The sequence below is a fragment of the Euwallacea fornicatus genome, chromosome 15, assembly GCF_040115645.1.
Source record: "Euwallacea fornicatus isolate EFF26 chromosome 15, ASM4011564v1, whole genome shotgun sequence".
NCBI lineage: Eukaryota > Metazoa > Arthropoda > Insecta > Coleoptera > Curculionidae > Euwallacea > Euwallacea fornicatus.
In genome coordinates this window covers 2,578,694-2,601,774 of record NC_089555.1, presented here as the reverse complement: position 1 = coordinate 2,601,774, position 23,081 = coordinate 2,578,694, and the positions used below count along the sequence as shown (strand labels likewise).

The window sequence follows — 23,081 nt, the reverse complement described above, 5'->3', positions numbered from 1 at the left end:
GGAAGCTCTTACACACTTAAATAGCTCTTATCAACCACTCATCGTTACGTTTTTACCTATATTTGTAAATTCCTCGCAGTTTCAGGATCACATTTTAGAAAGCTCAATTTTAATTTCAGAAAATTAGAATTTATGTAATTTATACTAAGCGAGGTAAAACCTTCTCGTCTAAAGCAAGTATTTGTGTCCGATTTTTGTTGACTTCAGTCCAGCCTAAGGGGATTTCGGAAGACTTGGATGGCAGCGAGGGGAATTCTTGCGGTAACCCAACGAGTTCTCATAAAAGTTACAAAACCTCGCAAATTTATTCTCGCAACTTTGTATTAGTCAAACACACTGAAACTCTTTAACCTCGAACCTCTATAATTTCCATAATGGAAAATGCTCAAAATAACTCTTTTAAGGCATCATTTAACCACCTGAAGTCTCCATTTCTCTGTGTAGCTCCAGTGGTAAAACCTCAATCTGCAGAATTCAAGAACTGGTTTGTTGGATGGTACCAACAATGAGAGGCTGATGGCGCGGTGCCCAAATATGCTGCCATTAAACATTTTTATTGTAATTGACCAAGCCTGCGGTTGACCTCAAGCCTGACTCTTCAAAGGGGTGTTTAAGACCATTAAGGGACAATTAGCGGTGGCTAGCTCATTAATAATCTCGATTGGTTTGTTCTAATAAATGGGTAGGCAGTTAAGCCGCTAATTGTATTACGGTTAACGGCTGAATAAGTTGCAGAGGTATTTGCTGAATACGGGCAAAAAGTGGAATACTGCCCTTCCTGATGATGATGCATTTCTGAGGTTTGGTTTACAGATGAAGTAGCTTAAGTATGTAGGAAGAATGCTTTTACCTGCTGAACGGAATTATACCTTATTGAGTTACTGGGACACAACTAATCAATTGTGAATTTACATTTGAAGAATAATAAAATATTAATGGATAGAAGCATTAAAAATTCTTGACAATGGTGACCGCGATTTGTTTATTACAATTATTTAATTATTGAATAGTAAGGGTGGCGCCACCTTTCCGTTATCAGTTGTATTATCTATAGCAGAACCACAAACCTAACAGTTCAACAGCCATCTGCCGAAATGTAGCTTTAAGTTATTTCTTTAATTTTCAAAAGTTTTTGTGGGTTTAACATTAAATCCAATCAAACATCCAAATTATACGAAGTCACGAAGATAGTTCGTTGACTTTTCAGTATTGGGATAAAAAGACGCCTTCAACTAAACAGCAAACAATTTTAAGAAAATATGGGCCTAATTATAATAAGGCGAGTTTTCTCCAGCTACACCTATTGAAATCTGGTACACTTTATCTATGACCAGGGAGTTTTAAGTTAATTAAATTAACACGTTTTATTGGAAACAATAAAATTGCGCAAACAAATTAATCGTAAACTGTAATTGATTGTGAGTATAAAACTGAACCGGCATTGCGCCAAGTTTACATAAAGCATAGCTTTATTATTGTTAAAAAAAGTTGTTGGAGGTAAAAGTGTTTCGTGGAACTCCACCTGAAGCCACCTCTTTATTGGGTGAATTTATTAGGTAAAAGCCCTTTAGGGCTACTAAACCAATATAATGACAACTTTATCTGGAATATAATTTGCACGGAAACCACAAAACTGATTCATACTGTGCCTACGTTTCATCATTCCCAGATATTCTTTTATCCTTTATCTTTTTATATTCTTTAGTAGTCTCAATAGGACAAAACCGACCACACAATGTAGCTCCTCTTCAGGCACATTGAAATTATTCGTTCTTTGGTAAAAAAGGGGGTCACCACAGAGAAAACTCGGTCTATAAAAATAAAAATTATCTCTTTATTAATCCCATTCACCAAATTGAACAAAACAACTACTTTACAAAAGGGTACAATACACTATTACAGATAAATTAAAAATAAATATGATTTTCTCTAGAATAGGTACAAAATTTTAATTGAGTAACATGAGTCACCTCGTTGCAAATATCATGTGGAATGTGTAAAAACGTTATGGAATAGAGCGTACATTGCACCGATAAATAATATAAGCGATAATAAATTAACTGTACATTTTTATCTAGTTTTGGAATGTGCGTGGAAATTGAGGTTGTGATGGAACTACAACGTATATAAATGGGACATAAATAAAATATGTATTATAAGAAGAGAATTATTGTTGCTTATTATTACGTAACTGTAGACCTGTATTAATCCTTAACACAAGCTCATAACTAGCTGCTACAAATTAAACGATCGAAATCATAAGGAGGAATTTTAGGAGCAGACATTTACAACTAACAAGAACTCCTCCTTAAGACCGCAATTTGACCTATATCAACAATTTAATAAAAATCTATAAACCTACACTGTATAAAATAAAGATCGACTATACAAAGTGTATAATAATTTGTTAAAGTTCAACAATATTTTTGGACGGACATTGTTTCGTTATATGCACAATTTATGTTGAATCTCGAGTACATTTGAGGCACTTGAGCAATTATTTTCCTGATTTAATAACAATCGCTAATAAAGTGTGTGCACAATGCTTTGCACCTACGAAAACAAACTAGCAAGAATTCTAGTCGACAACAAAGCTGGGAATGTATAGAAATATTAATATGTCCTGTTGCCAAAATCGGGAATGCAATACGCATATATCAATCTTTCAGGTTTTAAATTGGAATGTAAATATGTGGTATGGGTCACTAGAAGGCACTCTATGATATTGTCTAAAAATTTAACTATACCCAATAGGAAAATATCTACGTTATTAAAAATATCTACATCTCTAAAATATCTTTCGAAATTTTTCGTTACGGTAAGAAAACTTTCGAAGGCACTTTGACTGGGTAGAAGACGACTTTGAGAGAGGCTGTAGGGAAAAATAAATGATTAAGAACAATCATGTCAACCACATGATTGATTTCCCTAATTTTTCGTAAAAATATATATATAGATTTTTGCGAAAAAAATAGAATTTATACTAGACCTCATGTTGAGGCTTTTGGATAATGTTGATTTCCTTCGGGCTTTCAAAACTTATTTAATCTGAATAATAAGTGAATGCTTGTTGATGAACACTGTTCAAAAGGCCCTCAAAATCGCCCAACTTCCATGATAATCATTGGACTCGGCTCCAATGTTGAAAATCTCATATAAAACCGCGCTTTCGGGGATAATTAATGAATTGAAAAAATCGTGAGCAAATATCACTTTCCCGGACTAATGCAGACAAAATCTACCATATCAAAACCGGTACAAATAGAGCGAGCTCCCTTAACGTCGAAATGAGCCTTAAGAACCGAGTCATTGTCAATTTCAGGGCACTTTAAATTCGATTTATACAAGGTTTAACCGAATGTGAATATGTTTCTCGAATTCATATACTAGCAGCAAATAAGACTTCAACAAATGAGCCTTTTTTCCTTGGCACTTTTCAGAAATATAACCTAAATGAATAAATAAGAAATTCTAATTCAAAATTAATACATTTATGTGAATTAAATTTTTAATATTTTAAATTTAAAAAAATTGCTTTGATAATGTTGTTTTCAGTATTACAAATTAGACTTTTTAAAATTTTCCAAGAAAAGAAGAAATCCCGATTTCGGGATGGCCTCTTTAGAAGTTGAAATCTCTGCAGGACAGGGTTTTCTAACCTGTGTCCTGAATCACCGATTGGCCACATTTTGCATGTTATTGAAAGAATTTATAGCGAGTTCAGACTTCCAAAAACTGACTGAAAATTGCCGACTTTTCCACTCTTATTATAACATTTTGTAACGCGTCAGGCTGTCGCAAATAGCTTCTTTGAATACCCGAATTCATGCGTAAATGTAGCATTTTCCCAAAGAAATATTCTCAGAGGAACCAACCTCAAATTGGACCCAAGAAGTAATTAACAAATGACTCGTCGAATGAAAACCATATCTCTGCTATGCGCTCGCCCGTCCCAATTACACCCAAATCATTCATTGTCACTGATGGCTTTTACTTAACAAATGCGAGTTGAATTCATAGACGTTGCAACATTGTTCTCCGCATATGTTACACTTCCACGGATTTGACTCCGAGTGACAACCCTTATGAAGAAAATATAATGTGGTATCGGGGAAAACAATTCCGCAAAATGAGCAATACAATCGTTTGCCCATCATCCGAAAGAGCGGCGAGTCGGAGGGTTGTTCTAGACCCGTTGACGTGATTGTACCTAAAAAAAAAGAACATATTGCAACTAGACGCTTTGCATTGTAATAAGATATGAAAAAATCCTAACATTCAACGATAATTATCGAAGTTGAGCAACGCAGCTTAACCTCGAAGAAATACATTATGATGGCACACACATTGCAAATTGCATACAGATCAACATGGCGATTTAACAAAAGATGGTTACAATTTTGCCAATTTGCAATGTTTTTCAGAAGAATTAGACCTATTAAAAATGAGACTAGGTAGGAATTTACCATTGGTGATCGTATTAAGATCGGTAGGTGAATTGTCACCGTTATTATTGGGGGAAGCTGTGGAGCGCCCTCTGCTGCTTGAATTGCTCCTAGAAATCAATTTCCTCTTCAAATCATCTCTCAACAGAGTCTTCAAGGGAGAAACCTACAATAAATCCATCCTATACACAGCAATCCCATAAAGTCCAAACAACATCAAACCTTAATCAACGAACTTAAACTGCTACTAGTGGCATTCTGAATGGTCACACTATCAGATTCAGCGGCCCCGCTGATCGGCCCATTCCTCTTCGAGCTCTCACTGTATTCCTCGCCCGGTTCCTGTTTAATCGGGATCAAAGATATAGAGGGCGTTATGCTAGTCTCTTGCTCGATCCTCAGTGAGTTCGGTTGAATATGACTACTACTAGGAGCGTTTGAATTCGAATCTGCGGACTGTGGGGAACTGGGACTGTCTCCGTTCACCATTCTGGGGGTGTCCACTTGTGAAATTCGTTGTTGGGATTCAGACGATGGCGAATAAACACCTCCAGGGGCGTCTGCCATGGATATCTCCACGTGAGGGGTCAGGAAATGCATCGGAGGGGTCGCATTGTCAGCACTCCGACTGCCGTTGTTGGAATCCCCCGAGTCGCTATAGTTGGCTGACATGCCAGATGTCACACTCACTGACACGTTCGAATTAAGCTGATTTAGAGATGACAGGGCTCCATCTACCGCGTTGAAACCTTGTTGCGCAGCTGCGGCTATGAGCTGGGACTGTGTGTCTGGAGCTCCCGGGTTGTCCAAGTCGATGCCGTGACTGGGAGGGAAATGAACAGTGTTAGAAAAGATGAAAATGTTCAATTTTCTATCATGTAACCCATACACAATTTATCAGTCTTTGACGACTATTTGCGACTGCCCGTTTAAAAGAAAGTGACCTCGACTTCACTATTTTAAGTATAGAGTTTCAGATATTTTCAAAAGGTCTGAAAGAGTTTACAATTTCCTTGAAAATGATGTAGCAAAATTTCCTTTAATGGCCCAATGATTTTAAGGAAAACTTTTGGACAAGTATAAAAAAATAGCAACGTTCCACGTTTGAAAATTATCATTCAAGAAGAGTGAAGAATGCGCTGTGACCAAAGTGTGGCTAGACTGTCACAGAAACCTTTATAGATTTGTCGACTGTGCTTAATTTGTTTTTTTTTAGGACTTACCGGTTGAAGAAATGCACGCGTAAACTCTTCATCGATCCGGCTCGATAATTACATAAAGGGCAAGATTTGACCAGGTCGTGCTGCCCAACATGTTCGTTCTGGAAATGGGCACGCATGGCAATTTGACGTTGGAACCCTCGATTACAAATGGGGCAGTGGTATGGAAGCGTTTTGGTATGGGTGGTAAAGTGTTCCGCCAAATGGTCCTTGCGAAAAAATCTTTTCTGACATACCCTGCACTCGTATGGCTTTACGCCGGTGTGTCGCATTTTGTGCCTTCGCATGTTAGCCCCATTTGAAAATTTCATATTGCAAACGTCGCACTCGAACATTTTCCTGTAAGGGATTAAATAATGACAGTTCTTGCATGAAAAGCTACTGAAAATTTTTATTTTGAGGAAGAACTTTCGACAACAATTAGATTGCAATTAGTCTTAAGTGCCTACCTGTGAGGCCTCTCCGCAGGTGGAGTGTTATTTTCCACGACCTCCATTTCCGCTTCGTTCGTGAGTGGATGTGAAATAGTGGTATGATTCTTGAGTGCGGTAGCAGAGGAGGCTTCGAAATCACATTTGGTGCACTTATGGGATCCTAGGAACCAACACGTTTTTCTATATATACTTCCAAGGCTTGTGTCGTTTTACTGTGCCATAAACTCATTACTACTAATGCGAATTTAAATATTAACCAATAATGAACCTTTAAATTTCAAAAGGCCTGTATCTGCAAATATTCCTCTGCAAATTTGGCAATGTCGATAAAACGTGCATATGCACAGGAAATCCCACAATGTAAAGCGGGAAAAATCGTTATGATTGAAAACGTGAAATTTCAAATTACCAGTGCACAAGTAGAAATCCGTGCTATGCACATAGAACGATAAAATTTCAAAATTTCAGCCGATGAATAGTTTTTGTTTGATATAGCTATTCAATTATCAGTTAAATGCGTTTAGGAAGAAGCAGGGACCTTTGGCTGATAAGGTTAACTGTAAATCACTTCCTCGAGATAATTTGCAAGTCTAAGAAAAATGACGGGAGCCCTTAAAGGCCATTGCCTGAGAAAGGACGGGCAGGTAGATTTCGTTTCGGGTCATCTGGGACTTTGTTGTATATAAATGGCGGATTTTCATCCTTGAAAAACCAAAGGAATGATTGTAATCTGTTTTGATAGAGCGAAGTCGTATAAGGAACGTAGACATAGGCGTAAGCAAAACTTGAATGGAGGCATTTCAGTCCACGAAATCAGGGACCAAAATTGTTGTTTATCCTCCAAATGCAAAAAAGTAAGATATTAACGAGGAAAAACATCAATATAAAGCATAAACCCAATAAACATTGCTTCAAAAATGTGTACCTTTTTTAAGCTTTCGGCGCGGCGTGACCTCAGGGGTTTCAGCTCTTCCCACCATTGTTTGATAAAAACTAAACACGAGGAAAGTCAGAATTTCCGGAGAACTGCACGGGAGCACGGCACAACCTCAACTAAAGTAGGAAGCGTTTAAGGTTAAGATAAGGTACCAGGAATTCAGAAGTCTTTGATGTGAACCTTATTTACAACTCCGGACCCACCTACCTAATCCCAGAGTGACCCTCGCAAAATGTAAACTAGAATAATTTTGGTTGCAACGATTTATTGTTTTCTGGGAAAAGCAAAACTTAAGTAGGCAATAAAACAATCTTATTATCCTCAAAGGGGTCAAGACCTATTTTTACAATGTTTGTTAGATTGGCAGAAAATATTTATACTCACCCTCGGACGAGTCGTAATTAGAATTGGAGCCAGTCACTCTGTCCTCCAATTGATCATCTTCCTGCTTCTCAATTCGTAGTGTTACAGGTAGAACACTGCTTCCTAAATGCAATTTGATTAATTACCTGCTTGCAGGGCTAGTGGTCTTCATCACTTACCAGAATCTGCCTCATTTTCTGTAGCAGTATTAGCCATGATCACCGAAAATTTTTGTCAGGAGCTATTGAGCAGGCCATCAACACTCTAGGAGAGATAAAATTAAATAAGTTTTATTAGGGATTTTATGTGAATTGAATGGGAATTATCAAGGCCTACCCAAGAGTCTACCTGAGATAATATACTCAAACTGATAAGATTTTCAGAACTCTGGATAGTGCATGCATGAGGTAGGGTACAGTAAGTGCTTTCACATAAAGCAAAATAAAACACTGCCTACAGGTTGCTTTCAAAACCCAAATTATTCCGTGTATTTTAACAAAAACTGACCATAAACAACAAAACCGTAATTAGACTAGAAAATAAACAAATTAAGCCCATGTATCACAGGCAAAACTAAAACGGGCCGCTGAAATGCCCAAGAATTTGTGCAATGAGACTCTGAACTAACAGTAATTGCAAAATATTCAGTTCAATAACCAGAATGGGGCCCACCTTTGATGTAACCTATTTTTCGCAGCAGGTCATGTAAAGTGGTGCCAGAGGCTTGAAAAGTTGGTTCTGTATGTCTGCACAAAATTACGTCACGCAGTGCTCAAAGCAGCACGGCATTACATTAAATAACTAGTAAATATTAAATAAATCCAGGCAAATAACCACTGATAAATGTTAAAGCGGGCCAAAGGCTTGAACACGTAAGCAAAGAGGCCTGCCGTCAAGTAACGTTACATTTTGGGATAGGAGGATGTCTCTAATGAGAACACTGCACTTTATGCACTAGATATCAACAAATAACAGCGTTTCATCAACTGACACAACATTAATCCGTACACATTGAACATCTATTAACAAAACGCTTGTACTTACGGGCTCTGGAATCGGATTTTTAACTGTGAAACTGCAGTCTACATTAAAAAACACCTGTACACATTCATTCTGTTGGTTGACCGCTTTTCGAGCCGTTCCAGGTTGACGTTGACCTGGCAGGGGAAGTGGGATCGTGGCCCTGGACAGAGGCGGACTTAGGCTAGTGCTTATTTTACAAATCTTCATTGCAATAACTGCTTCAAAGGCGTGTAAATATAAAAGAAAGTTACCATGATTTTTGCAGAAACATGACACTGCACCGAATTTGTCACTTTGACAATTGGTTATGTGAGGTTAGAAGAACTGTCATCACGGCATTTTGACACTCGTTCCTAATAGGCTCATAATTAGAAATTAACATACGTTGATGATCTATGCGGTATTGTCACCGTTTCCAGTTATAACTATTTAATTTTTTTATTCTGCTAGCTGCCCTGTTGCTATACTAACCAGCAACTGTGCAAAGAAAATACGATTGAAAACTGCAAAATCAGGACCTGTCTCCTCCTTCTAGAGATGGGAATTAAGCCAATTGCGTAAAATCATGATTTCTACAAATGCGCCTGGTTCCCAGTGTAAATTTTCGGCAAAATCGATTGAATGAGGCAAATTTCTACGATAAGGGAAGTTGAGTGATTGTGAAATAAACGAAAATAAGCTTTTATGGGTTTAAATTAAAAAGTAGGTAAACATGTCAGCGCGTCCGCGCAGTTCTCCAAACAGGACTTGGGAATGGGATCTTACGAAAGCCGACTTCTTCGCGCTGTAGCGGGCACGCTGGTTACTTAAGATGTGGAGTTTTCGCATTTTCGAAGGAGCGTTATTAATTTGAAACCTCGATGCAAGAACATAGGAACACGAATATTGGGATTGAGCTAAATTTCGTTGTTTCGCAAAAACTCTCTTTGACCTGGCAACAGGTGGGGAAAAAGTGGAATTATCTTCTCGTCGTAAGAACCCCGCTATTTTTAAGGGTTTTAAGGGCACAGGTAGTATTGTTGTAGAAATATACTTAACAAAAGCGAAGGGAATTTATCTTTCTATGAATGTGACTTGACTTTCATCAGATATAGAGAAGTCAAAAAATATCATTTTCCCTTAGCTGTTTAATTAAGCAGGTAGTAATTAAGAGGACCGGCCAGACTTAACGCCTTATGGGAGGTTCAATGCATTTTCATCTGCACTTTTAAACCAAATTGAGAAAAAAACTGTTTGTTGCATTCTATTTTCGAATATCATTTAGGAAGGGGGACCTTTAGTGGAATGTGGGACAGTTGATTTTATTTATTTATTATGAAAATTCGAAATGTGAAATTGCATGAATATGAAAACATGTATTGTAAAAAACATGCACTCAGATTGGGATAAAAAATCCGTTCAAAATTGGATTCAAATTAAAGGAGGGCGACGAAAGAGTTAACAGCTTGTGCCAATACCCTCATAATTTCTGCCTATTTGTGACTTCATCAATTCTATTTATGCTAATTTATTGAAATAAAAATATCTAAGTATGTGTTAATAAAAATTCATTTTTCATTATTATCTTGATGTTGTGGTGAACGAGAAATTATTATAGTATGAGAATAATATCTTATAAGCATCACAAATAGACCTCTTAATCAGCCTCTGTGATAATCAGTTAATCTACTTCTGTATTTTGTATTGATTGTATAATTATTTAGATTTTCAAGTATTTTAGAAAACAGGTCACATAATTTTCAGTTTTTGATGCAGTCAGGGAGCCTCCAACTGAGAGATTATACTTGTAATATCTGTGAAGATATATTTTCACAGAAGGTACCTTTAACAACGCATTTCAAAGTGAAACATATAGGTTGTGAGTTATCAATTATAGTTAACTCTTATTGAGGAACAGATTAATTTAACATTATTGTTGTTTTCATTGTCTACATATATTAAATTCCGACTTATGTGTAATGATGTGTGTTTTATCCTTGTCTCTTACTGTGTAATAGAGAATGATGCAGAGCATTGCTAATATAATTTTACGTTGTCACATTTGGTTTACTTTGTCATTAAAATTACTAAAATTCAGAAACAAACTTTACCTATTTTGTAAATTGGTGTTTTTCTTTAGTTTTCCCCTAATTGATTTATAATAATCTCATAAATTTAGATTTTAAAGTATTTTTCCGAGCTTTCTGTATCATCTATAACATGGACTTTCACAATGTGTGCAGGACTTGTCTGCGAGCCCCAAAAAGGGCTAAAAACCTATTTGAAGATGGGAAGGACCTGCTCCAGAAAATCCAGACAATTTCCTCAATTGTGGTGTGTCACTTTTTCATACCTTCAGTAGCCCATTTATTGATATATAGTTATTATCCTCCAATCTATATAATCCTTGATAAAATTATTGTTGTAGATTGAAGAAAACTGTGACCTCCCAAAACAAATCTGTGAGGATTGCCTTATCAACATTAATAACTTCTACAATTTTCGCAAAGTGGTTATTAACACAAATCATGACTTAAAAGCCCGACTGCAAACTTTCAAGCAGGCACACTGTTCATTTAAACCATGCAGAAATAGTAAGAAAATTGATTTACCTAATGAGCCCATAGTTCTCGAAGTTGAAAAGAATTTAGACTCTCATAACCACACATCTTTAAAAGATGATCCACATCCTACAATAAAAGACAGTGATGCACTTCTAAGAGCTCTAGCTATGAAACAGATCTATAAATGTGGTGAATGTGAACAGTTATTTAATTCAAAACTTAAACTTTACAATCATAGAAGATCAGAACACGTTTCCCCAGGGGTATGCAACATTTGTGGAGTAGTAGTTAGAGCTGACAATCTAAGCAAACACATTAAATTACATTCAGAAACTCCTATTAAATGTGAAGAGTGCGGGAAGGTATTCAAAAACTCTGAATCTCTCAGATCACACAAATTTCTACATCTGGGCAATTGTTACACATGCGAATTTTGTGGGAAGTGTTTTAAGTTGAGAGGAGAGCACACAAGACATCTTAAACTGCATAGTGGCAAGTGTTGCTAATGATGTTTCAATTTGTGTGAGATTTGCTTTAATTTTTTTAGACCCAGATGCGCGGAAAACGACCTGCTCTCATTGTGGTAAAAAAGTTCGTGATCTTAAGAAACATATGCTGACTCACACAGGGCAAAAACCTTATATCTGCAAGTATTGTAATAAGGGTTTTACCAGTACATATGCTTTGAAGGTGCACATCAGGCAACATACCAATGAGCGACCTTATATTTGCAATTATTGTGGAGATGCATTTCCACAAAAAGTGTCATTAATGACACATTTAAAATCTAAGCATAGCATAGTGTAGGTCAGATTTATTATAATAAAATTTAATTGGTTTTTTTTAAATATTATTTCAATAATTTTTATGTGAATTTTACTGGGAACACATTCACATATGATTAAATTTGGGGGCCAAACAATTTTAATATAATTTTTATTAATTGGTGCACAAATAGGTTTTACATTACAATTAAATTGATTTCTTTTATATACAAAATAATAGATCTAGTATTATTGGTTCAATTAAATTTACCTAATTTTATCTTAGTTTGCTACATGAAACTATCCTGGAGTTGAATACATATTTTACAAGGAATCAATATAAATAATACAATAACAAATAAATAAAACATAAAGACTCAGCACACATAAGCAACAAGTTGTGTCATTTGTCATTGTAAAATTTTCTTGAAATTCATCTATGTAGATCCTGCATTGTCAATATTAACACATACTCCTAGACTAAAAATGTCACCCATGAAGTTGAGACTTTGTAGATATTGAATTTCTTTCTTCTGCAACACATTTTAATTTAATAAAGTTGACACTAAATATTGCTTCTGTGAGGAATCTTAAAGACTGACATTATTCACTCCATGTATTTCTTCAAGAGAATCATCTATCCTTAGATTGGCTTATATAAGAGGGTGGTAACATATTTCTTTCTGTATCGATGCGTGGCACTCAGCACCATGACACCATCTTTGATTGATAAAGCATACAAGTGGTTTAACATCACATGATTTGGCTCAGGCAATAGGGTTGGTTCACACTAAAAAATTTAGTAAAGAACATTAAGACATTGTAGGCAAAATTGTGTTACTCACAGATAGGGGAGTGTCTTTGTTCAAAATCACTTGCAGCAGATGAGGTGGCAAGATTGGAGGGCCACTATTCTTTTCCCATGGCTTATAAACTGGTATTTCTTGGGTGAATTCTTTTTGCTGATCCTCCTTTGCACTTTCTTGATCCTTTGCCAAGGCTTGGAAAACTTCAAAATCTGACTTCTTCACTGTAATAGAGTTGTTTTTGTCTCCTAAAGCAAAAAGTGGTTAAAGTCCTTTTGTATTTAATTAATAACAATTAAGAACTTTGAAATTTAAAAAAAAATTAAATTGATTTACCTTTACCTGTTGTTTCATCTTCAACTACCTTGTTGTGAGGATCATTCTTCCATTCACCATCTACCAAATATCGATATTGATGCTCTCCTTCAGGTAAATCAAGGATGGTAACAAAGTCTCCATGACTGCTCACCATAGGGATGGTTTTCCAATTGGTAAAGGTGCCAGAAATGTATACTTCTCTACCACCACCTTCCCAGCGGAACACTGTGGGGGTTTTGGTGTTTGTTGTGGTGGTTGTTATGTTAGACCCTTCTGAAACTATTGTACAAAAATAGATTTTATGTTAATTGTCAATTCTAAATCCTACCTGTATTAGCTCTAGGCCTATTGTAGGTCTCCTCAGGAGGTGTAAAATACGGCTCGCCGTCATCATGAGACATAGGGAATCCCATTTTCTCGGGGGCTCTGTCGAACGTAAACGCCTGTCCTTCCTTCATAGGCGATGACGGCGCTGTGTCAGATGATTTCTGCCTGTCCCTAGGAGGGGGGCCGCTACCTGCATTACCCATAATGTGACAAAATACTGCTTTTTTTGGGAATTAATGGAATATTTAAATATTGAAAGAGGCTGCGAAATATAAACAAATAGGGAGGAAACATGTGTGATGCGATTAATTTGCATTTCTCTCAACAGAGGGCCGGCTACTTTTCTTTGATGGCTTTAACGTTCGGAGGTCTTGCCTCGCTTTAGAGTATGATTTAAAATAGGGTAAAATATACTCTGAGTATGTCACTCTTGTCGTTAGTCAATGTCTATCGCTCATTGTTGAAATATGACCATCAAAATGGCAATTTGTCCAATTTTATTTAGTGTAATAGATCAATGATCAATGTCCTGGCAACTTTACCAATAGGATAATAATACCCATCGGTTGAAACAGTGAAATACGCACACGGTATTGGCTACTTTCCTGATTCCCATAAAAGTTATCTTTCAGGTAAAGATGTCAGTACATTGATCAAGTGGTACTTAATAGTCATCATCATTTTCATATATATATATATATATACATGAAATATATATAAATACATATATATATATATATATATATATATATACGTTCATTTTGTGCCCTTTCCTCCTTGAAATTCTTATCACTTTGACTGTTTTCCATACAAAACATATTTTAAAGACTACACCTTGACGAGCTGTAAAACACTTTTAGGGAGTTTTTTGAATATCATCCGAATAATAGGCCAGGAAGCAATTGTGCATAATCAGAATCTGGCACAGGACAAACCATTTCAGCCCACAGCACCTGTGAGTAATTTCTTTAAATTTCCACAACATTTTCAGCTTATTATATTTCTTTTACAAACAAGGAGTGGACATGGCCAGTTCCGGCAAACCTAAAAGCCGAAGCCGCTCTGCAAGCAGTGCAAGTAAAAGCAGATCAGCTAGTCTCAGCTCTTCTTTGAGCCGATCCAGGTCTAGATCTCGCAGTAATAGCAGTGAGCGCGATGGGTATAGGCTTCATATTGCAGATATTGGTACCACACATGCAAAGATTTTAGTTAGGTCTGAATTTTTAAAACTTGATTTATAGGGGATGATGTAAGAAAGCGTGATCTTGAGAAGATATTTGCTCCTTATGGTGAGCTTAGAGAGGTTTGGTTGACGAACAGTAGGCCTTGTTTTGGGTTTGCAGTGTTTAAAGATAAAAAAGATGCTGCAATTGCCTTAAAGGCTTGTGATGGAGCGTAAGTCCCTGTATAATGTTTAAGGGCACTTGAATATTTAGGTTTTTGTCTTCAGAGATTTGTGTGGTACTCGCATTAGAGTGTCCTACGCCCGGCCTAGAACTAGGGGGCAGGGTCGCCGATTATACTCAAATAATATGAGATGCTACCAATGTGGCTATAATGGTCATTTTTATAGAGATTGCCCTGAGATTACAGGGGGAAGTGACAGCCGCAAGGATCGGTAAGTTGAGAATCTACATGTTAGTAAGTTGTGTAGAATAATAAAATTTATTTTGTCCCAAACATCAAAGCATTTCATAAGAAATTTTTACTTACCTGGGAAGGAAACATTTTTATACATAGTTTTGAAGATTTACGTCATAACAGACTAGTCAGTCATTGCACTGGCTTTAAGGTTTTATCAATGTTAAATGGATTAATTCAAGGCACTGAACACAAACAATAATCGCTTAACAGAACTGGCCCCCTTATTCAGTTAATTGTCGTAAAAATTTAAACCATGCAATTTGAAGGTAAATTGCTTGCTAAAATAAGTAAATTATTTGATTTTATTTGGTAGTTTTGTGTTATTTTATAGGAAAGTGATAATCCAATGAGCAATGCAGCAATATTTACTTATTTGTGTAAACTATTAGCGCGACAAGGGTCACTACTTAATGGAAGTGATTATATTTTTCTGCCGAACGCAGTCTATTATTTTGTTCAAGGAACCATCCAATTACTGGTGCTGTTGGCCTAATTGACATTATTTTTTATAAACCCACTGGAGTGAGTTCATTTCAGTGATCCTTTTTAATTAATTATTGTTGTTAGCGTATTAAATTGCGCGTGAAGTTTGATCTATTTAAAACCTAGTATTAATCAAATACGTGCTCTTAGAATGAAAAGGGACAAAATGAATTTTCTTTGGTCACGTCCAAATTCAATTTGATGATGATAAGTCAATAAAAATAAAACCACTGGGATAAATTAAAATCCATGTGGTTATTTTTCTGTTCTGTGCAAATCAAGCGAATAGAGTAACGTAACATAATAGAATGTGTAATTTTCTTATCAATTTTAATTGGGTTGATAAATAAGTACTCCCAAGTGCAATAACAAAATGAAAAACATGGATTTTGGTTTATGGCTTCCATACTTATTTTTATTCCTTCCCCCACATTTTGTTAGATGTTCTTGGAACTGTCTCATTAAAATAGCTCAAATTTTCGTGAGATAGTTATAGAATCATCTCCTAGCACATAGAATGTTATATATTTATGTATATCACAAATTGAACTAATCTGATGCTGACACCTAATTGTTTTGTGATTTGTCAGGCACATGGTATTAGTTGGTATGATGTTTTGGTTAGTCGTTAAATGGGTTAAAACGAGTCAATTAAAATGGTCACGATGGTCAACTATGGTTCCAAATGCGATGTTACCGAATGGCTGAAAAATGAGAAGTGGTGGCGTGCCATGGGGGGTCGTTGACGTGTGTTTGGTCTGGTTTTTAGTTACGGAAGGGAAAGAAGAAGCCACCGAAGCGATCGCGATAAGGATCACCAGAGAAGCGGGGGGAGATCCTCCCATAGGTCCCGCAGGAGCTCCACCGATGAATTCGGACGCACCAGGAGGCGTTCCGAAGGGAGTAGCCGAAGGCATCATTGAGTTTCAGGTATTGAGTTGATTGGCCTAATTTGCTGGTTGCTCATTATAGATAAGTTTATTACGTCAACCATTGTTTATAAGTAGCACTACTGAAGTGTTTTAGATTATTATAAGTAAAGACTCTCGATTAAAACCATTAAAATTTTGTCTCTATTTAGCCTTATAAAATTCCTGATACTTTGGTGGATAATAAAATCATTAATAAGCATTTTTAGAAATGGCATTGGATCACAATATTCTAAAACACTTGTACTGTAAGTTCAGATTTACGAAAATTTATAGACACATTATTCCTAGTTGTCGCTATATGTATGACACCTAAACGGTTTTCTTTAATTCTTAAGTGTTGTTAAGAAAGTTAATGTATAGTTGTAGTGATGATAAACGAGTTGAACATGATCATGTCAACACCTTATTGAACCACTTAAAAATATGTGACACAAACACTTGTCATGTCCGGAAAGGAAATGGTTCCAGTTCCTTGCATAGAGTTTCTTTACACAACCAAAAATTATTCATGATGCAAATGATAATTTTTTGGTGCCTCTTTCACCTTCATTCCAAAACTTTGCAAACCTATACCAAACGAACTAGTATCCTGCCTCTATTGTCTGTGTCTTTCAATATTTGGCAGACAAAACCCTTGCTTGGTCACTGTATTGCGATATTGTTTAGCAATAAACTGACTATTATTACTATTAAAGTCGATTTTATCGAATCAAGTTGGAATAAGTTTTTTTTACTCTTGACACTCAGGCTTAACCCTTAGAAATCTTTTAAAATTCACGGGCAAGCAAGTATTAAAAAAAACTGCACTTTTATAAAGGTAAATGTATTTTTGTACATTAATAAGATTTCAAAAATAGAACGAAACAATTTAAAGAGTAACAAAAGTAAAAATAAATATAAAATTTTCTTAATACTTATCGGCCTTTATAAAGCTTCTGGTTGGGGTACAAATGTACTTCAGAAATGGCAAGTAAGATCAAATTTAAATCGTTTATAATGGCTTTAAATTATATGCTGCTAAAGTTACAGAAACATTTACAAAAATAAATTAATATCTGGTTCAGAGGCAAGATCCTACCTTCTAGATGGTGGAGGCCCTTCTTCGAGTTTTCTCCAAACCACCTGCAATTGCAAGCAATGAATTAGAAAACATATCCCTTTCTAAGGACCTAACACGTACATTACACATCTCCCACAAAAGAGCCTTTTGGCCTTCATCCATATCTTGCTGTTGCTGTTGCGAGGACCCGTCGCAACTAACTTCAGTTCTATCCGAGGTCCGCCCGTCTCTTTCTAATTGCTCTCTTACTTCGAGAACCTATTAATTAATCATTTTAATCTTAATTTACAATATAAAAAATTATACGCACTTGTAAAGCTCTTACAACTGCCTCAGGCCGCCCACTAAGCCCTCCAAGGGGAGGTTCTGAAGGAACAGCCAAACTAGGATCTCCCGTTGTAGTAGCAATTTGGTTTATTTTATGGGTGAGACATCTCTTGTCTTCCTCCAGTTGCTTCACTCTTTGTTCGAGACTTCGAACATACTGCATTATTTGGTCTGAAGAAAGATAAGTTTGATTCACCATTTCGTCAGGAATAAGTTTGTAAATATTTATTAAAAAGTCTGGCTTAAATTTATTATTATGCAAAATAAACTGAAACGATTGTTTAGTCTCTCGATTTCTCAGATCCGTTTAATCACCGTTCAATCTAAGGAAAGTTCTTTGTTCTCATATTCACACGCAAATGCCGTCGTTCCCGGATAATTAGATTTGATTATAGGCTCCATACTCGAATTTTCTCACGTTATTGTTAATTGAACTTGAGTATTATTCACAAGGTCTTCACAGCCATGAAAGAAAATGTCATCTTATGTATCTCTAGCGCGATAAAAGTATGGACATATTTACGATAATAGCCGAGTTGTAAAATGGGTTTTAAAAAGCGACAAACTCATGAATGTGGGTATTTAATCTCTTCGGAATTTCAGGTAAAAAATGCCTTCTCGCAAGGTGTTATAGCTTTTCAGACAATATTCGAACAAGGAAGTTTTTGGTGTTAAACTAAAAATTTGAAAGTGTACATGAACGACACGAAAACGAAATGAAAGTGAGAAATATTTTCACACGTACATCAAAGGTCTTTGATCTGTTACAAGGATTCTAGGTCATCTTCATCTTCGTTTCGCGCCTTTGAATTTTGAATTGTAACATACCATTGAAAGTGCTTCTCTGTCTTGCCAAATTCTCGTGCAGAATTCTTTCCCTGCTGGCAGATCTCCGGGGCCCATTAGTGCTAAACTGCTGAGGTACAGCTGGCTCATCTGCATTTGTACTGCTACTTGAACCATCCCCGTCATCCCTCAAGTTGGTTGTGGTGGTACCACTACCGCAGGAGGGGCAAATGACATTGCCTCGCTCCTCATCCAAGTAGAGGCAAAGCTCTTTAAGTTCCAAATTGTCTTTGATGAGTTCCTGCTGTTTATTGTCTAATTCTCTCAACTTGTTTTGATAGGCACTGACCTAGATTAGGATGTTTAAAATTAAGTAAAAAGTCCGCTTGCGTTTTGCAGTATCAACCTCTTGTCTCATAACACTCGCAGTATACCGACCAAATCTCTGCCACTCCCTTGCTAATTTTCGGCCCTTCTGCCTATCATCATCGAGGAAGCAGCAAAGATCTCTCAACTCTTGATTATCATCCGCCAAATGCTGGTTTTGCTCTTTTAAGGCCCTTAGGTCCAATAAAAGACTCTGCATATGCCTGTTCACCGAATAATAGTAATCTATATTTATTTAATGGGGACATAAAAGTACCTTGCAGGGTCTTGAGCAGTGGATATTAATCGGGGATCATCGGACTTTCGAACAAATTTCAGCATATCTTGTCTGAGAAATTCGTCCTCGTATCGCACTAATGGTCTGTGAATTCGTATTTCTTGTCCGACCTGAGATAAGCCCACCGGAATTGCTCTTAGATCGTTGGAATTCACCTGTACACAATTTTCAAAGAAAAACCTTCAATAAATCTTATGAATTTGATATAAATTATACCAATTAAACTGAGTGCAGTAAAGGTTGTTACAGTATTATATGCAAATTAGTCGCTAGACAAGAAGTAGGGTTCATATAGCATTTAAAGCATTATGCTGTAGTTAATAATATATGATACTAATTGTACTGTACCATACTTACTTGAGGAATTCCTGGTTCATCCAATGGTCTGCTCCTAGTATCAGGTTGGTGCACTTGAACTTGAGTTATTTTGGTATTATGGTCTTCGGGCCGTATTACAGGTACACTTTGTGGAGGGTACTGATGAGCAGGATAATACTGTTTTGGAAGCTGGGCAGCGGGATAGTACTTGGAATTGGCTAAATTTTGGTCCGGCACTTTCGCAGGATAAAGTTTTGCAGCATCCTTCGCGTTTGGATGCTTTAGGATCCCAGTGGCGCCGTTAGGAATCGGGGGTGGTTGGTACCGAGGCGGTATGGCAGTACCCGAAGGAGCTACTTCGCCCGTGCTAGATTTCGCGGTCAAGAACGGTTTTTTGCCGGACATGTTACGAGGAACAGCTTAAACAGTCCTTAGATGAACCGTATCGGGCCACCATGACCCCAAAATGGTACTGACGTAGCTGGTACTATGTAAATTTTACCTTTTCTCCCAGATGTAGGTCATATAAAGTAGTACGTTTTAAGAAACTCACATCAGTTTTGCATACTAATCAATTCGTGTTGGGTATTTGTCTGCAAGCGCTGAATAGTTCGGTACTACCGCGTACTGTTCTTAATAGCAACTACACAGATATTGACTGCCATTAATTGGCATTTTAAACACATTGTTCATGGAATACGCGGGTTATTTATTGAAAAGTACGACCGTAGGTGGGTACGCGTTGTGGTACTAACAGCAACATGGCCGCGCTTTGACTCTGGTTAACTTTTTGAACGTCAGCAGGTAGGTGAGTGGTGGAAGTCTTGAGATCTTGAATGCCTGGGTATTGTACTACGTTTTAGTTATTAGCTATCTGCGCCAACAACGTCCCCCACTATGAGGCTTCAAATATTAAAATGGCATTTGAGTTACTTGTTTTAACTGAGGAGTTGGGGAGATATAAACTTTGAAGTTAGTTAAAGATCCATGTGGATTTTGATAATCCTTCCGTGATTACTAGATTATTAGATTTTTTTTGAGGTGCTGGTGTTGGTCGTCTCTGGTCAAATTTAAATCTCAATTGAATAGAAATCACTGGGAGTGGAAATTTATGATACAGACAATATATTTAAAATGTTAAATAGAGTATAGTAATTATGGGGTCTGAATATGGACACTTCCAAGAAATCATGAGTACTACGTGTAGTGCTTTGAAGCAGCGAAAAATTTAAACTTGGTTTCAAATTACTCTTACATTAAGTCTTGAAATTGCAATTAAACGTAAAATTGAAAAAAGAGAAATTATTTCTAATAGGTACGTATTCCCATTAACGCCTCAATGTTGGATCTGTTCTGTATTCCCTTCTCGAACTATTTTAATTAAGTGGTACTTTTACTATTTGTAAGTATTAATGCCGACTAATCTTCCTGTTAAGGAAGCGTGTGGGAAGCCCTTAAAATAATGTTTTTGTCGTGGCTAAGTAATGCTGGTTGCTAAAATTACCTCCACCATAATGACGAGAGACTTTCCAGACGTCACAATTGATAAATGACAGTCCGTTTGTTTATAAAACATTTAGAAATATTAAATGTCACTTTAAAATTTAGGACGAAATACAAGAACTGTTATTAATTATTAACAATAAACTGTCAATAAATCTTTAAGAACTTAATTTAATATTTTTGCGCAATGACCATAAATAAAGAGGCCTTCGTTGACCTGCAAGAAAAGTACCAGAAAGTAATCAAACTGCTCCTCAAAGACAGCAAATCTGATCCTGAAAATGAACCGTATCTTTCCCAATATTCAGCAAGGCAAATCCTCATAGGGATGAAGGCTAATATAGAAAAACTTCTGCGGAGCCCTGAAGGGTCTGAGAATGTTAAACTTACTGGTAACATCTTATACATAATTTGTGTTCTGGTAAATTACTCAAGGTTTCAGCTATGTACGGGACAGTTTATTTGTATCTTGGCATGGTGGCGATTGATACAGAGGAAGGCTCCATTGGGGAAAAGCACTTGGAGAAGTGTAGAGAGATTATTGAAAAGTTTGAGCATCTTCCTGAAGTTGTTTTGGTAGCCCTGAACATGTATAATCAGTTTGGAATCCTGTGGGCTCAATTAGAACCAGAAAAATCTAAAGCTTACCTCAATAAAGGTGCAAGCTTATATCAGAGTTTTAAAACATCAGGAAAAGTTCCCATTGATATCTCTGAGTTGTTTGAACCAAGCATTGAGGCTTACAATGATGAGGTAGCTCTCAGAAATATGGAAAAGATGTATACTCTCACCTTATATTACCTGGCGCAAATATTCGGAAAACTCAATGAAAATTTCAAAAGTGCCATTTATTGCCATATCACTTTACAAAGACAACTGGAGATGGCTGATTATGACCCCATAGATTGGGCTTTAAATTCTGCTACATTGTCACAGTTTTTTATGGAGAAGTGTGGCTTCAAGCAAGCAAGACACCATCTGGCTGCTAGTTTATACATCCTGGATAAATACAAAGCAGAGTTAGATGGGCAAGTAGACAGGGGGGAGGAATATGAATCCAAACTAGAAACTTTTAATCACCGAAATGCAGATGTTGCACGCTGCTGGATAAAATATGGCATTTTTCTGCTTGGAAAGTCAAAAGATAGGCTGCTAGCCCACACTGAAGATATTGATGAAAAATGTAATTTAGTCTCTGATCTCTCACAGATGACAATATCTGATGATGCCAATGTGACTTCTGAAGACTTACAGAACTTGACTTTTAATGGGATTGATATTACTTTATATGAAGAACAAATCAGCGATAAAATAATTTTACAATCATCAGATGCAAAAAAAGTTTTCCTCAAAACTTTGTACTATGTTAAACTTGCTCAAGAGTATTACAATTTAGAATCTTTGGCATCAGATTATATAGAAATAGTTCAGGACCACAGCCAGTTGTACTTGAACTTGTCATTTTTTGAAGATGATCAGGACAACCAAGCAAAATTGCAGAAGCGAAGGATTGATTTACTAGAACATGTTATCAATAGTGTTAATCCTCAATACTACATGAGCTATTGTAGGTACATATGGTTTGAATTAGGGCAAACTTACTCAGATATTATTGACATTAAATCTCAAAAACTCCGTGAGTCAAATCAGAGGCCTACACCGCAGGCTTTAACTAAAATAAATAGTTTAGTGAGTAAAAGTATAAAACATTTTGAGAGCTTGTTGAACTCATTTAAAAGTAATGTGGCTGAAAGGGAGAAACTTCCTGAGGAAGCAGAAAAGACCTTCCTGCAAGCTTATTTCCATGTTGCCGCTTTACATGGCAGATATATTTCGATGGATAAAAACACACAGTTAAGCAATGTGGAGCAGCAGTATGAGCATTATAAATATATCGCGGAATATTGCGAAAAACACGCGGCGGCCCAGAAGCTTATACCAATGGAACTGGGCGTTTGTAAGGACATGGTTATATTGCTACCAGTAAAAATTCTGCGATTAAAGGAGTCCGCTGCAGCTTCTTAAAGAGTTTTTACTCAGTAATATAGTTGTGTTTGCTAATTGTAACTGTTGTATTGATAATATATTATGAAAAGGTAACGCAAGGGGTTTTTGAATTAGCCGCCTCGTTCGTACAGAGGGCGCTTTGGCTAATATGAGAGTTCAATTATTGAATTGAATAGA

At 36.5% G+C, this 23,081-nt stretch overlaps 6 protein-coding genes across 17 annotated transcripts; 3 read left to right on the top strand and 3 right to left on the bottom strand.

Moving 5' to 3' along the window:
* Positions 1 to 1,814: 1,814 nt before the first annotated feature.
* On the bottom strand, positions 1,815 to 8,644 carry LOC136343719 (zinc finger protein ztf-16). Of its 3 annotated transcripts, none has more exons than XM_066290618.1 (8): positions 8,444 to 8,644; positions 7,579 to 7,663; positions 7,421 to 7,522; positions 6,115 to 6,259; positions 5,669 to 6,004; positions 4,668 to 5,268; positions 4,467 to 4,611; positions 1,815 to 4,210 (listed from the first exon to the last, which is right to left on the bottom strand). In XM_066290618.1, exons 2-8 carry the CDS (start codon positions 7,613 to 7,615, stop codon positions 3,978 to 3,980), a joined length of 1,599 nt encoding a protein of 532 aa, XP_066146715.1. In that variant the 5' UTR covers positions 7,616 to 7,663; positions 8,444 to 8,644; the 3' UTR covers positions 1,815 to 3,977. The 3 variants fall into 3 exon arrangements, with proteins under 3 accessions (XP_066146715.1, XP_066146716.1, XP_066146717.1); XM_066290619.1 differs by lacking the exon at positions 8,444 to 8,644 and adding an exon at positions 8,072 to 8,382; XM_066290620.1 differs by lacking the exons at positions 7,421 to 7,522; positions 7,579 to 7,663; positions 8,444 to 8,644 and adding an exon at positions 7,025 to 7,380.
* A 1,822-nt stretch (positions 8,645 to 10,466) lies between these two features.
* On the top strand, positions 10,467 to 12,009 carry LOC136343729 (zinc finger protein 679-like). 3 transcript variants are annotated; one of them, XM_066290644.1, is made up of 3 exons: positions 10,467 to 10,732; positions 10,830 to 11,457; positions 11,513 to 12,009. In XM_066290644.1, the coding sequence occupies exons 1-3, from the start codon at positions 10,622 to 10,624 to the stop codon at positions 11,770 to 11,772; spliced, it is 999 nt and encodes a 332-aa protein (XP_066146741.1). In that variant the 5' UTR covers positions 10,467 to 10,621; the 3' UTR covers positions 11,773 to 12,009. The 3 variants fall into 3 exon arrangements, with proteins under 3 accessions (XP_066146741.1, XP_066146740.1, XP_066146739.1); XM_066290643.1 differs by having other exon boundaries at positions 10,468 to 10,735; positions 10,830 to 11,454; XM_066290642.1 differs by having other exon boundaries at positions 10,470 to 10,735.
* alc (5'-AMP-activated protein kinase subunit beta-1) lies at positions 11,885 to 15,487 on the bottom strand. 2 transcript variants are annotated; one of them, XM_066290652.1, is made up of 5 exons: positions 14,894 to 15,487; positions 13,182 to 13,370; positions 12,878 to 13,132; positions 12,575 to 12,783; positions 11,885 to 12,519 (listed from the first exon to the last, which is right to left on the bottom strand). In XM_066290652.1, exons 1-5 carry the CDS (start codon positions 14,916 to 14,918, stop codon positions 12,373 to 12,375), a joined length of 825 nt encoding a protein of 274 aa, XP_066146749.1. In that variant the 5' UTR covers positions 14,919 to 15,487; the 3' UTR covers positions 11,885 to 12,372. The 2 variants fall into 2 exon arrangements, with proteins under 2 accessions (XP_066146749.1, XP_066146748.1); XM_066290651.1 differs by having other exon boundaries at positions 12,872 to 13,132; positions 14,894 to 15,486.
* On the top strand, positions 13,668 to 16,629 carry LOC136343738 (serine/arginine-rich splicing factor 7-like). Of its 5 annotated transcripts, none has more exons than XM_066290660.1 (6): positions 13,668 to 13,686; positions 14,041 to 14,135; positions 14,198 to 14,365; positions 14,422 to 14,575; positions 14,631 to 14,798; positions 16,077 to 16,629. In XM_066290660.1, exons 3-6 carry the CDS (start codon positions 14,206 to 14,208, stop codon positions 16,228 to 16,230), a joined length of 636 nt encoding a protein of 211 aa, XP_066146757.1. In that variant the 5' UTR covers positions 13,668 to 13,686; positions 14,041 to 14,135; positions 14,198 to 14,205; the 3' UTR covers positions 16,231 to 16,629. The 5 variants fall into 5 exon arrangements, with proteins under 5 accessions (XP_066146757.1, XP_066146754.1, XP_066146758.1 ...); XM_066290657.1 differs by having other exon boundaries at positions 13,676 to 13,812; XM_066290661.1 differs by having other exon boundaries at positions 13,676 to 13,812; positions 15,898 to 16,219.
* Positions 16,630 to 17,046: 417 nt separating this feature from the next.
* On the bottom strand, positions 17,047 to 20,160 carry Ccdc85 (coiled-coil domain-containing protein 85). Its single transcript, XM_066290626.1, has 7 exons — positions 19,434 to 20,160; positions 19,056 to 19,231; positions 18,819 to 19,002; positions 18,455 to 18,761; positions 17,610 to 17,797; positions 17,420 to 17,557; positions 17,047 to 17,361 (listed from the first exon to the last, which is right to left on the bottom strand). Exons 1-7 carry the CDS (start codon positions 19,797 to 19,799, stop codon positions 17,314 to 17,316), a joined length of 1,407 nt encoding a protein of 468 aa, XP_066146723.1. The 5' UTR covers positions 19,800 to 20,160; the 3' UTR covers positions 17,047 to 17,313.
* LOC136343715 (KIF-binding protein-like) lies at positions 20,109 to 22,997 on the top strand. 3 transcript variants are annotated; one of them, XM_066290615.1, is made up of 3 exons: positions 20,109 to 20,198; positions 21,101 to 21,289; positions 21,340 to 22,997. In XM_066290615.1, exons 2-3 carry the CDS (start codon positions 21,226 to 21,228, stop codon positions 22,920 to 22,922), a joined length of 1,647 nt encoding a protein of 548 aa, XP_066146712.1. In that variant the 5' UTR covers positions 20,109 to 20,198; positions 21,101 to 21,225; the 3' UTR covers positions 22,923 to 22,997. The 3 variants fall into 3 exon arrangements, with proteins under 3 accessions (XP_066146712.1, XP_066146711.1, XP_066146710.1); XM_066290614.1 differs by lacking the exon at positions 20,109 to 20,198 and adding an exon at positions 20,363 to 20,709; XM_066290613.1 differs by lacking the exon at positions 20,109 to 20,198 and having other exon boundaries at positions 20,769 to 21,289.
* The last annotated feature ends 84 nt before the right edge of the window (positions 22,998 to 23,081 follow it).

What these genes read in the sequence shown, in the direction of transcription:
- LOC136343719 (XM_066290618.1), bottom strand. Translation starts at nt 7,615, where the DNA reads ATGGCTAATACTGCTACAGAAAATGAGGCAGATTCTG. An exon ending in GTTTAAGTTCGTTGATTAAG is followed by an intron (nt 4,612 to 4,667) that starts GTTTGATGTTGT and finishes GATTTATTGTAG; the next exon opens with GTTTCTCCCTTGAAGACTCT. An exon ending in TCTTAATACGATCACCAATG is followed by an intron (nt 4,211 to 4,466) that starts GTAAATTCCTAC and finishes CTTTTTTTTTAG; the next exon opens with GTACAATCACGTCAACGGGT.
- LOC136343729 (XM_066290642.1), top strand. Translation starts at nt 10,622, where the DNA reads ATGGACTTTCACAATGTGTGCAGGACTTGTCTGCGAGCCCCAAAAAGG. An exon ending in AGACAATTTCCTCAATTGTG is followed by an intron (nt 10,736 to 10,829) that starts GTGTGTCACTTT and finishes TTATTGTTGTAG; the next exon opens with ATTGAAGAAAACTGTGACCT. An exon ending in ACATCTTAAACTGCATAGTG is followed by an intron (nt 11,458 to 11,512) that starts GCAAGTGTTGCT and finishes TAATTTTTTTAG; the next exon opens with ACCCAGATGCGCGGAAAACG.
- LOC136343738 (XM_066290660.1), top strand. Translation starts at nt 14,206, where the DNA reads ATGGCCAGTTCCGGCAAACCTAAAAGCCGAAGCCGCTCTGCAAGCAGT. An exon ending in GCTTCATATTGCAGATATTG is followed by an intron (nt 14,366 to 14,421) that starts GTACCACACATG and finishes CTTGATTTATAG; the next exon opens with GGGATGATGTAAGAAAGCGT. An exon ending in AGTGACAGCCGCAAGGATCG is followed by an intron (nt 14,799 to 16,076) that starts GTAAGTTGAGAA and finishes TCTGGTTTTTAG; the next exon opens with TTACGGAAGGGAAAGAAGAA.
- alc (XM_066290651.1), bottom strand. Translation starts at nt 14,918, where the DNA reads ATGTATAAAAATGTTTCCTTCCCAG. An exon ending in AGATGAAACAACAGGTAAAG is followed by an intron (nt 12,784 to 12,871) that starts GTAAATCAATTT and finishes TTTTTGCTTTAG; the next exon opens with GAGACAAAAACAACTCTATT. An exon ending in ACAAAGACACTCCCCTATCT is followed by an intron (nt 12,520 to 12,574) that starts GTGAGTAACACA and finishes TAAATTTTTTAG; the next exon opens with TGTGAACCAACCCTATTGCC.
- Ccdc85 (XM_066290626.1), bottom strand. Translation starts at nt 19,799, where the DNA reads ATGTCCGGCAAAAAACCGTTCTTGACCGCGAAATCTAGCACGGGCGAA. An exon ending in ACAGAGAAGCACTTTCAATG is followed by an intron (nt 17,798 to 18,454) that starts GTATGTTACAAT and finishes ATCTTTCTTCAG; the next exon opens with ACCAAATAATGCAGTATGTT. An exon ending in TTTTGTGGGAGATGTGTAAT is followed by an intron (nt 17,362 to 17,419) that starts GTACGTGTTAGG and finishes TTGCAATTGCAG; the next exon opens with GTGGTTTGGAGAAAACTCGA.
- LOC136343715 (XM_066290613.1), top strand. Translation starts at nt 21,085, where the DNA reads ATGACCATAAATAAAGAGGCCTTCGTTGACCTGCAAGAAAAGTACCAG. An exon ending in TGAGAATGTTAAACTTACTG is followed by an intron (nt 21,290 to 21,339) that starts GTAACATCTTAT and finishes TCAAGGTTTCAG; the next exon opens with CTATGTACGGGACAGTTTAT.